The 12000-nt window shown below is 48.3% G+C and overlaps 1 protein-coding gene and 1 pseudogene across 1 annotated transcript in view; both read right to left on the bottom strand.

The window, feature by feature from the left end:
- IMPA2 (inositol monophosphatase 2) overlaps positions 1-11386 on the bottom strand; it is a 47042-nt gene extending 35656 nt beyond the window's left edge. The window contains exon 1 of the mRNA XM_066353338.1: positions 11127-11386. Coding sequence (XP_066209435.1) covers positions 11127-11222 — 96 coding nt within the window. The 5' untranslated portion in view covers positions 11223-11386. The remainder of the gene's footprint in view (positions 1-11126) is intronic.
- Positions 4337-5264, bottom strand: LOC136383453 (GTP-binding protein 10 pseudogene; annotated as a pseudogene).
- Positions 11387-12000: the final 614 nt, after the last annotated feature.

Below are 12000 nucleotides of genomic sequence, written 5' to 3'. Positions count from 1 at the left end.
ACCTTCCATCACTAAATGGAGCCAGCTCTTCCAGGCTGTGGTCAACGTGACTGACAGTCTCCGAATCCCTCTCTGGTGTAGTTTCCTCTAAAGCAGGGATCTCAAACTCGCGGCCCGCCGAACAATTTTGTGCGGCCCGCAGACTAATCCACGAAGTTCAAAATATTTTGGATAAAATTAAGTAAGCCTAGGGGGGCCTACTTGTATTTTTCATTTCTCTAGCATCCTAGCTAGATATTAGCTTAGTTAACAGCAGTTGTGATGCGAACTACAGTTTCTGGTCATTTTGTGACACTGAGTAAACTGCATGTACGATTGTGCTTGTTGTACTGATTTTTTTTTGTTTTCAACTGCAGTGAGAAAAGTGTTGTGTAACAGTTGCCTTTTGTAGACCTAGTGCGGCCCGCCGAACGGCTGTGATCTTGCTCTGCAGCCCACATGCTGAATTGAGTTTGAGACCCCTGCAAAGCAATGAAATCTACCGTTTTCCAAGCAAGAAACCAAAAGTTCTTACTGCTACCTCTCCTTCAACTTACAATTCATCACCAAGTCCACCCAACATGCACTTAATTAATCATCAAGATTCACCTTGGTCTTTTTTTTTTTTTTTACAGAGACAGAGCGAGAGTCAGAGAGAGGGATAGATAGGGATAGACAGACAAGTGCGGAGAGAGATGAGAAGCATCAATCATTAGTTTTTCGTTGCGACACCTTAGTTGTTCATTGATTGCTTTCTCATTTGTCCCTTGACCGCGGGCCTTCAGCAGACCAAGTGACCCCTTGCTTGAGTCAGCGACCTTGGGCTCAAGCTGGTGGGCTTTTGCTCAAACCAGATGAACCCGCGCTCAAGCTGGCGACCTCGGGGTCTCGACCTGGGTCTTCCCCATCCCAGTTTAACACTCTATCCACTGCGCCACCGCCTGGTCAGACCACCTTGGTCAGTCTTGAGTATGACATCCAGCCTGTAATGCCAGTGGCCAAGGCCAGGTAGGTAGGTTCGCATTGGATTTAGGCTTACGGTAGAGGAACTGTGGAGCTGGAAAACTTTGGGCTATTCCTGTTTAATAGATTCTCACAACGGTAGACGAACACACAGGCAGGGAAAACCTCTTCTCATGGCAGCAGGCGAACAAACGCAACACAGCCCATCACAGTGGTGGGCGAGCAATCCGCAATCCAGCCTGAGTCAAAGAACCTGTAGCCTTACACAGACCACACACGTGGCTCTGCCACGTGCTCATGCACTAATCATACAAAGTGCAAGCGAGCAACCCTAACACAGCTGTTTTCCCAACACACCCAAAACTCTGCTCTTCTGAGGGCTTCCCCATGTCCCCCAAACTTCTCCCACCAGTGATGACTTTCATCTTCCATCTTAAGCTTCAGCCGCTGGCTCAATTCCCGGGTTCCGCATTCATTTTCACCCCCTGCAGTACCTATTTTCTTACTTTGCCTTGATCCCTTCTCTTCTCCTCTACCCTCCTTCTATAGGTGACTCCTTCTTTTTCTCTTGAAGATACATTCATGTCATTTCTTCCCGGAAGCTGGGCCCAGTCTCCCAGGGCCTGAGATAACGCCATCACAGTCACCCAGGCCTAGGCCTCTGTCCTAGGGCAGTGCTGTTTGTGTGTGTGGAGTTGCAATGTCCCCTTCACTCCGTGCTGAATACACTGCCCTAGGATTGGGAGCTGGGACAGTGGACATGATTCTGAGACTGGTTTAGTTACATGGATACCACACTGTCCCTCAGTTGAATTCCTCCCTCATCTCTCATGGGAGAAAGATGTGAGCCAGGTTAGCCTTAGGTTCTAGCCCCATGAGGGCAAGAGATAGGGAGGAACCTGGACTCAAACCTTCATTTTTTCTCTCCAAATCTCAGGCTCTCAGGACCTGAGCTCCCCTCCAGTCCCCTACTCTTAGGGCTGAGGGTAGGCAGGTAGGGCCTGGAACCCACTAACCATATTTCTATCCTCTGGCTACTCTCCCTATCAGTCCTGAAGACAGAATTCCCCACTACTAAATGCTTTGGCCTGACCTGTGGTGGCACAGTGGATAAAGCATCAACCTGGATTGCTGAGGTCACCAGTTCAAAACCTTGGGCTTGTTCAGTTAAGGCACATACAAGAAGCAAACTGCAATGAGTTGATGCTTCCTGCACCTCTACCTCCCCTTTCTCTCTCTCCCTCCTCTCTCTAAAAATCAATTTTAAAAAATCTTTAAAAAATTTATCTTTTAGGCCCTGGCCGGTTGGCTCAGTGGTAGAGCGTCGGCCTGGCGTGCAGGAGTCCCAGGTTCGATTCTCGGCCAGGGCACACAGGAGAAGCGCCCATCTGCTTCTCCACCCCTCTCCCTCTCCTTCCTCTCTGTCTCTCTCTTCCCCTCCTGCAGCCAAGGCTCCATTGGAGCAAAGATGGCCCGGGCGTTGAGGATGGCTCCATGGCCTCTGCCTCAGGCGCTAGAATGGCTCTGGTTGCAACAGAGCGACGTCCCAGATGGGCAGAGCATCGCCCCCTGGTGGGCATGACGGGTGGATCCTGGTCGGGCGCATGCGGGAGTTTGTCTGACTGCCTCCCCGTTTCTAACTTCGGAAAAATAAAAAAAATAAAAAAATAAGTTATCTTTTAAATGCTTCATTTGGGCAAGAAATGTCTCAGTAAATGCCCACAGAAGACAATTCACTTCCATGCGAGGGTGACAGCAGCCTTTCCTTCCATCCCTTTAATGAGATGCAGGTGGGATTTCACTGACTCATGCCTGCACCAAGGGCTGGGCTGATGGAAGGGCTGCAGGTGCCAATGCCTCTGAAAAGAAAAACCACTCCCCATTTTTCTTGAATAGCTCTGGTTAGCAAAATGGGCATAAAATCATGCCACCTTCCTTACAATGATGTATAAGGGAAATGAGAGATGCCTTTGCACACAGGGTCAGGGGCACAGGACCTTGGACACTTAGACCAAAAAGGTTCAGAGGCTACTCTGCGCCTTCCAGTTGTTGTCTCACGAAAAGTCTGTCTTGGCTGAAGTTTTAAATGGTGGCAAAAGTTTTACAATTGTCAGTGCAGGCTGAGCCCCACCCTACAGAGATAAGCAGGACTGGAGGCCTGGACGTGGGGCACAGAGCACAGTGTGGGGCCTCAGGAAAGCAGGGCCTGAAGGCGGGGAAATGGTGACGTCATTCCCATTCCTCCAATGGCAGGCAGGAGAGTAGAGTTTTTTGTCATGAAATGGGCAACCCAAGACCTCCACATACTGACATTTGGGAATCTCCAAATTACCCAGGGATGGACAAACCTGCTCTTTCCCTGTCCTGGATCTGGCCTTAATACCACCCCAGGCCAATGGCTCTCAAATTGGAGTCTCCACCCTTAACCTCTCCCTGAACTCTGCAAACTCAATACCACCTAGAATAATCCACAGGCAATTAAAGCTTAGCATGCTGGAAATACAACACTAGACTTCCACCTCCAAGCCTGTTCTTCCCGCAGTTTTGCCATCTCAGGAAAGAGCAAATCCATTCAACCAGTTTTTCAGGCCTAAACCCTTAAAAGGCATCCTTGCCTCCTCTTTCCCTCACACCCTAGTTCAATCCCAACAGCAAAGCTTGAACCTCAGGCTTTGAAATACATCTATTTTTATCACTTTCTTCACTACAGTATATCCCAGTCAAAGTCACCCTCATTTCTCACCTGGACTATTTTGACAGCTTCCTTTCAGATATCCAACTGTGGTCCCACTATGTCAGTGGGTCCTGTGCAGCCCAGGGTGGGGCCCACACAGGACTCTGCCCAAAACCTTACATCACTCTCAGAGTAAAGGCTAAAGTTCCTTCCAGAGTTACTCTATAAATATTTGTTGAGCAAATAGATAAATTTATAATCAGCATTTTAGTACTGCCACTTTAAAACAGATGATACCCAGAAGACCAATAAACACACAAAAGGCACTACGTTCATTAGTCATGTGGGACAGGCAAATTAAAACAATAAAATACTACCTCAAACCCATCAGAAGGGCTAAAATGGCAAAAACAGACCATACTAAGTGTTGTCCATGATGTGAAGCAATAGGAACCCTAACTGCTTGTAACTGGGTACACCCATTTTGTTTTATTTTTACAGGAATATTGGAGTTTATTACGGGTAGATTGGCCATAAAATTCTAAACTGTCATTTATAGCTCAGTTACTTTTTTGCTGTCGACACACAAAACTTTAAAAGATATAGTTGTCAAATGATGACATATATATCAGAAGGTTAGTAGTAACTAACATTCTAAAAAATACCTGACTGTGGAAAAGCTTTAAAATGAACACAATTTCAATATTATTTTTAATAGATTCAAAGTATTTCCATTCTAGAACTAGTAACAGCATTTTTGATGGTCGCTCCCTAAAAGATATTATATTACAAATCTGTAAAGTAAGCAAGTGTTTCCTATGATGTACATCACTTTCCCCGTTGGTGGGTTCACCGCAGATTTCCTTACATAGTTCTTTAATTCATCAATTCCTTCTCTGATAACTGTAGAGATGGAAATGATTTGTTGGAACTCCACAGTCCTCTCTGGAATCTTTTTTTGGTTGTTTGTTTTTTCAAATAAATGCAGGAAACCTTTAGGATTCTGGAGTTGGTTCATCAGTGCATGGACTTCATGCTGGACAGCTGGCAAGTCTGCTGTGTCCACTGCCAGGAGAGCGGGCGTTGCCCGAAGCCCCTTCTACAACTCCAACTCTTTTGTTAGAAGCATTATGGCTTCAAAGGCAGGTTTATATTGAGTTTGGGAAGGAAGCTGAAATCCAGAGATGTTACCTGTTTGAAATCTTCATACATAATCTTCAAGTTCAGGCTTTAATGTTTTAAATACATAGTCTGTGATCACAGGTTTTGCATGTGAAATCTGACTTAGCAAGAGGATTGTCCAGTACTTGGGAATCCCATTAGGCCTGTATCAAGGTGAATTACTCATTTCTGGCCTTTTAATGGTAAGACATTTTTAAGCAACTTACTATCCAAACCTCTTCCAGCTACCAAAATTCTTTCTTGTAACGGTGCTTTCCTATGACTTGAACCTATTCATCAGTTACTGTAATACCCACAGCTACAGGAATGTCAGTCTTTCCCTATTTGCTGCTCCTCCAGCCAACCGTTTTTGAGGATATTTGTAAGTTATTTTAAAGGAATTTTGTTATAGGCTACAACATAGACATTACCACCTTTGCCATCTTCTCCACCTAAACGAGGGCAACCCACCACCACTTCCTGCCATGGTGAGGAGTCCTAAGAGGTCAGTGAAGTTTCCAGAACTCCACATATACTATATTGTGTGTCTAAATAGCAGGCAGGTATCCTACCCGCACACAGTTCCCCAGAAGAATCTCAAACCACGTCCTCAAACAACTGTCCTAATCATATCAGGTAGACACACCCTTCTCAACTCTCAGAGGCCAACCCCAACTCCTGCAGGGACAGAGAAAAGACTATGGTAGGAAAAAATGCAGGAAAGAGGCCCCCCAAAAGACAAAGTGGGTTGGAAGGGAAGGAACTCTCAGGTGGGGCCAGAGGCACTTGGCCCTCAGGCATCAAGAGGAGGAGCAACATTCCAGACTTTTCTGAACAACCCACAACTGCTATGCACCATGATTGTAATGGGCCAGGATTCACTACCACAAACGGTGTAGACACTAGGTACATCCATTAAAAAGCCTGGCAGGATTTCACATCTGACGACACAGAAATTTCACTCCTATTATTAGCATATCCCCAGCAGAAATGCATATATACATAACCAAAAAACACATGCAAGAGTGTTCATAGCAACATTATTTATAATAACTCCAAACTGGACATTATCCAAAGTTTCCACAGAGTGAAGTAAATTGTCATATATTCACATGACAAAATATTATACAGCAGTGGTCATCAAAGTGTTTGCTGGGTAAACAAATGTTTTTTAAGTTTGATAGCTTGTACTGGGGCAGTATCTTGTATGTATAGTCTGTGGAAGGCTGCAGGTGTTTGTCCTTAGAGCAGCAGATTGCAAATTGCAGATTGCCTTCCTCCTTGGGAGGGGCCGCTGTTTGCTATTGTTTACTGGAGAAGGGGTCCCCCCCCAGCCAATTTTGCTGGAGAGTGGAGAGTGGAGAGGGGGGGGCGAGGGGGAGAGAGGGGGGGAGAGAGAGAGAGAGCGAGAGAGAGAAAGTGCAGGAGAGCCAGTTGGGAGCCCTGAGATTTTGGCCTGGGCGGTTTGGCTGGGGAGTGCTGAGGACAGCGGGGGACTATGAGTCCAAGAGAGTCTGGATAGAGAAAGGGAAGCGGTCTTCCCTGCTTGTTTGCTCGCCCCCCCCCCCCCTTGTGAGACTCTAATAAACGGAATGGCCCACCGTTTTCTGGCTCCACAGTTTCTTTACCGCCTGCCTGAACCCAATGGTAACCTGCATGGCCAGGACAGTGGTGGCCACTGGCCTTGCACCTTCCCCCTTCCCTTTCTCTGTCATTCTAAAAATCAGTAAAAAGTAAGCCCTTGCCAGATAGCTTGGTTGGTTAGGGTGACATCCTGGAGCGTGGAGGTTGCCAAATGGATTTCCAGGTCAGGATACATAGAGGAACAGTTTGATGTTCCTGTTTCTCTCTCTTTTTCAGTACCTCAAAAATGGAAAAAAAAAAAAAAAAAAAGCAAATGCAAGTTGTATAAAAAAGAAAATAATATGTAATAAAGCTATATTACCTGATTAAACCCTGCATACAATTGTATGGTCATCAGAATGTGATATGATACCACTGTGACCAAAGAGATAATGCAGTCACACAATGTAATATAGTGTCTAAAATGTGTGCAACTCAGAAAATTTAAAAAAGTGATCTCTGGGGAAAAGCATGAAGATGACATGGGCCAGGGCGTTGCTGTTTTTCATGATAGCCCTTTTAGTAGTATTTAACTTATTAGTACCTGTGTGAATAACTAATAATTAAAAGCATAAGTCAAAAACAATCCTTTGTCATCAAAGCACATCAGACAAATGGATGACATTGGGTCAGAGCCCACCAATGTGAACAGAAGAGGTCCACGTTCAGAACCTACGGTGGAAAACGCACACCAACCAGACCAGGGACAAAGTGTCAGCGGGATGGGGGAGAGGCACAGGACAGATAAGGAAGGTCCCCAGGGAAGTCCATGAAGGAAGGGGCACAGGACACCGACTGGAAGGAGAGCATAGCTTTCAATAAACATAGGCAAGAAGAAGGGCTGGAAAATGCAATGCAGGTTTTGAAAATGCGGACTAGTTTTATTTGGCTGAACAAAGGGCTATTCCACTCAGAGGCTGTTGGGGCAACAGGCCCCACTTCTCAAGACTGGGCCTCGGGAAGCATAACCTGCGAGGGAATAGAAGGCCAACTAGAGAGGTGATGTCTGAAGTACTGAGGGTAGAGGACAAGAGTTTTGTTTTCTGCTTTGTTCTGGGATTTTGTTACCAGTAAACGGACATGAATTTACTGTGAAGCTAATGACACTGAGGCCTCAAGGTCCTATACTTGTGTAAGGCTCTGCTAGAGACCACAGCAAAGTGTGCTGATATGGTCACACATACGTATCTTTTATTAAGTTTGTAAAACTCAGCTCCTCTAATTGCAGATCTAATTGCTCTTTCCACTGTGACCTTCCCTCCACCATATTTTGTGTCAGGTGGCACTGGAGTGGGGACTTGGCCTTTTTGGCTAAAAGGAAGTTGAATGGAAATGTATTTGTTTTGGGTTTGATGGGCTATATCTGTGGGATTTTTAGTCACATCTGTCCGCAATTATTGCTAGCCATCCTGTGTAGGAACGGCTTCAAGAAATGCTCCTACTGTCCACCATACCACTGGCCTAAGAGAGGCTATGGAGAAAAAGGAACCCTCATTCCCTGCTGGTGGGAATGTAAATTGATACAGCCATTATGGAAGACAGTATGGCGGTTCCTCAAAAAAAACTAAGAATATAATTAGCATATGACCCAGCAACCCCTCTACCGTGTATCTTCCCCTCAAAGTCAAAAACATTGGTACACAAAGACACATGCTCTCCCACGTTCACAAGCATTACTCACCATGGCCAAGACAGGGAAACAGCCAATGTCCCTCGACAGAGGATTGAGTAAAGAAGATGTGGTACATATATACAATGGAATACTACTCAGACATTAAGAAATGATGATGTATTGCCATTGACGACAACATGGATGAACCTTGAGAACATTATACTAAATGAAATAAGTAAATGGAAAAGCTAAGAACTAAATGATTTCACATATAAGTGGGATATAAAACTGAGACTCATGGACATAGATAAAACTGAAGTAGTTACCAGAGGGGAGGGGGGAAGGGGAGTAAGGAAGGACAAATACATGGTGACAAAAAATGAGTTGACTTTGGATGATGGACACACAATGCAATCAATAGTTCGAATGCTATGGAGATGTTGTTCCTAGCTGGTTGTCTCAGTGGTAGAGTGAAGGCCCAGTGTGTGGATGTCCTGGGTTTGATTCCTGATCAGGGCACATAGGTGATGGGACCATCTGCTTCTCCACCCCTTCCCCTCTCCCTTCTCTCTCTCTCTCTCTCTCTTCTCCCGCAGCCATGGCTTGGTTGGAGCAAGTTGGACCTGGGCGTGGAGGCTGGCTCCATGGCCTCACCTTAGACACTAAAATAGCTCTGTTGCCAAGCAACAGAGCAATGGCCCCAGATAGGCCGAGCATCGCCTGGTAGAAGAAGGCTTGCTGGGTGGATCCCAGTCAGGGCGCATGCAAGTCTGCCTCTCTGCCTCCCTCCCCATACCCCGCTTCTCTCTTAAGAAAAAAAAAAGATGTTCACCTGAGACCTATGTACTCTTATTGGTCAATGTAACCCCATTAAATTTAATTTCTAAATTGAAAATGGGGGGGAATAATACACAACTAAATGGAACAGTGAGTTGATGATGGTCCTCTATCTCTCGTCAATTAACCCTTTTCTCAAATCAATGGAAACATTAAAAAAAAAAAAAAACAACTCAAAAAAGATCCCTATTAACTACCTGTTTATCCCTCTCTGGCCTATCTGGCTAAAGGCCAGATTTTCTCCAATCAGTACCTCATTACTGTGACAACATTATTAAGACAATTTGTCCCTCTTTACACAGGTTGCAATGCCCTTGTGCGGCTTGTTTGTCCCAGCCACAGGCCATTCCGGCCATCCTACTCGCTGCCGGGCAGGCAGGAAACACCAGCATAATGCCCGAGAGGGAGCCCGGAGTCCTGGACTCCCTGACCAGACTCCTAATGGCAGAATCTTTATTTCACACTTCCCCCAGTGTTAGAAAAAAAAGTGGGTTTTTTGTTGTTGGCAAGTTGCAAACACATAAGATATCTCCTAAGTAAGTTAAAATCTGTAAGACAGAACTGTGCCTGCCATAGTGCAAGCTCTATAACCATTTTGTTAAAATGTTTAAAAAACCCGCTGTATTTTCAAGGATTTAAATTTGAAAAACCACAGAAACCCATAACAACTCACCAGGATTTACATAGTAGTGCCTGACTCCTAAGCTGGCTTCTCCTCAAAGTCTTGAGGAAGAAACGTTCTATGGTGAAACCCCAAAGTTACTAAATATCCTGGTGACAGTCACTGGGGAAAGGAAGTGAGGGGGCTTGGAGGGAGGGGCAGAAAAGCAAATGCCCCTCCCACACACACACCCCCACAGTAAACCTGCTTTCCAGGAAGAACGTTCCCAGGAGCTCATCATTCTAGCTCATAAGCTTTGGGGTCTCCTTTCTGTACAGGAAGAAAAAGTGACAGAGCAAAGGACAGCTTCACAACACCCCCTTTAGTCATATATTCCTTACAATCTGAGTCTGGGGTCTTTAAAACAACAGAGGGAGGGCCCTCCAACACTAAACGTGTTCACTCAATGTTGAAGATGAACTTTTAAAGGGAATCAGAGGATTCATATTAAGGTAAAGCACTGTCCACTGAGCGCATGACAACTCCAAATTTAGGATTGAAAATAGCCTGATTGTAACACTGCGGGGGAAACTTAGAGAGCATTTTCAGACTGCTAGACCTGAAAAAGAAAACGCTGTTTGGATATAAAGTCAATCTCTTCTCACAGCTCCTTCATCTTCCAGATTGCCAGAACACGATCACGAACCTAAACGAGCAAGCCGGAGTTAGCCATCTTTCCATTCAATCTCACCCCTTCCTGACAGTACTGGCCGAACCACCACCCACTGATTCATCCACATTACGGACTGTGTCCCTAATGTGTCAGACACTGCTACTACTACTGAAGAAATGCGGGGAACAAAACACAAATAAAAAGAAAGTGAGGAAAGAGAAGGGCTGCATTTTCAAACTCTAGTCCCTGCAGGTCAGTCATTAACAAGTTTCTCCAATCACCCAGTGGAACCACTTTGAGGCTGTGGGTCAGAGTAAGTTTGCATTTAGGATGCTTGAGGAAAAGACAAACAGCGAGCCTCCCAGGTATCTACTCAGCTCAGGTTCAAACCTGGGGGCAACCACCCCACGTCCTGGCCACTGGATCAAAGCAAAGCTTTAAGAACCAACAGCTGTAGCATTCAAGCCTGGGAGAAAACGTTCAAGCCCCAGACTGATTTGCATAGTCAATATATTCTTACCCTGCTCTGTCTAACGCAGAAGTCAAGTCACCTACAGTTAGCCATTCAACTGCCAAAGGAGAGGGGCCGCGTCCGGTAGGCTTTATTGGGTGGCTGCCACCGCCACGGGAGAGGTGCTCACCTCCCCGGCTCCTGGGGGTGGAGAAGGTAAAGGGAAGGTCTGTGCAGGAAACGAACACAAAGACTTCTTTCACGGTACCACGCCTCGGTCCGCCGGCACCAGAAGCCCACCGCACATCGCCCAGCCGCGCGGGGCCGGCTTCCCACTCTCGCACCCCGGACCCCGGCCCGGCCCTCCTGCCCCGCGGCCGCACGTGGTCCTGAGCCTGGCTCCCCCGAGCCTGGAGCCCCTCTGGTCCGACTTGTCTTCTGCTCAGACTTTTCTAAGTGCCCGGTGAGTGCGTGGGGAGAGAGTGCCCTCTCGGCCCACGGGGCTGCGCTCACCCCGACCCTGTCAGGGCGGAGGAGGGCCGCGGCTCTCACCTGTCCCGCCCGCAGCGCCAGCTGCACGGCCAATTCGAAGCACTCTTCCCAGGGGCCCCCGGCGGGCGCCGCCTCGTCCTCGCGGCTTGGCTTCATCTCGGCCTCGCCGGGCCCCGCCACCTCCGACCCTCCACGCCGGTCCCCAGCCGGCTCCCGCCGCTCCGAAACCAAACTCCGCACTCCCTCTTCAACTCCCGCCACACGCGCTTCGGCCACCAGCAGCCCCACAGCTGTTGGGCGGGAAGGGCACGGAGTGGGCCGGGGCGGGATCAGCGGTGCGCGCGCCAAGCCCCGCCTCAGCACTGCCACGCCCCCTATTAGCCCCGCCCACGCCACATCCTATCCCTCGCCCCCCCACGCCCGGAGCCAAGCCCCGCCTTCCCCTGCGAGCACCGCCCCCCGCCCGCGGCAAGCCTCGCCCCACTCCGTCGCGTGACCTCCCCTCGCCCCAGCCCTGTGCCCCGCTTCACACCCCTCCCCCCGAGCCCCGCCCCGAAACCCCGCCTCTCTCTGCCGAGTCCCTCCGAGCCCCGCCCCTGCTCGTGCGCATCCTGTGTTCCGCTTCCCCCGACCCCGCCTCTCTCCGGCAAGCTCCTCCCCACCCCGCACCATCGACGGTGCCACGGCCCCCCAAGCCACGCCCCGCGCTCTGGCTGTGGTTGGCAGTCGGGTGGAGCAGGGGGCTTAGGACATTGGGCTTGGTGCGGAAGCCTTCGAGCCTAGCGGGATCCGGGGCCGCGGGCAGGCTCGGGTCTAGGTGGTCATAGCGCTTATGGGCTGTGAGCGCCGACTCCTCGGCTCCAGCTGGGGGCGCCTCGGACGCTCTCCCCAGCCTGGCGGTCGGTGCACACGTTGCCCGAAGGGCGGTCAGATC

The sequence above is a fragment of the Saccopteryx leptura genome, chromosome 11 (genome assembly GCF_036850995.1).
Source record: "Saccopteryx leptura isolate mSacLep1 chromosome 11, mSacLep1_pri_phased_curated, whole genome shotgun sequence".
Lineage (NCBI taxonomy): Eukaryota > Metazoa > Chordata > Mammalia > Chiroptera > Emballonuridae > Saccopteryx > Saccopteryx leptura.
The sequence above is the reverse complement of the archived record's forward strand: the minus strand, read 5'-3'. Positions and strand labels throughout refer to the sequence as shown.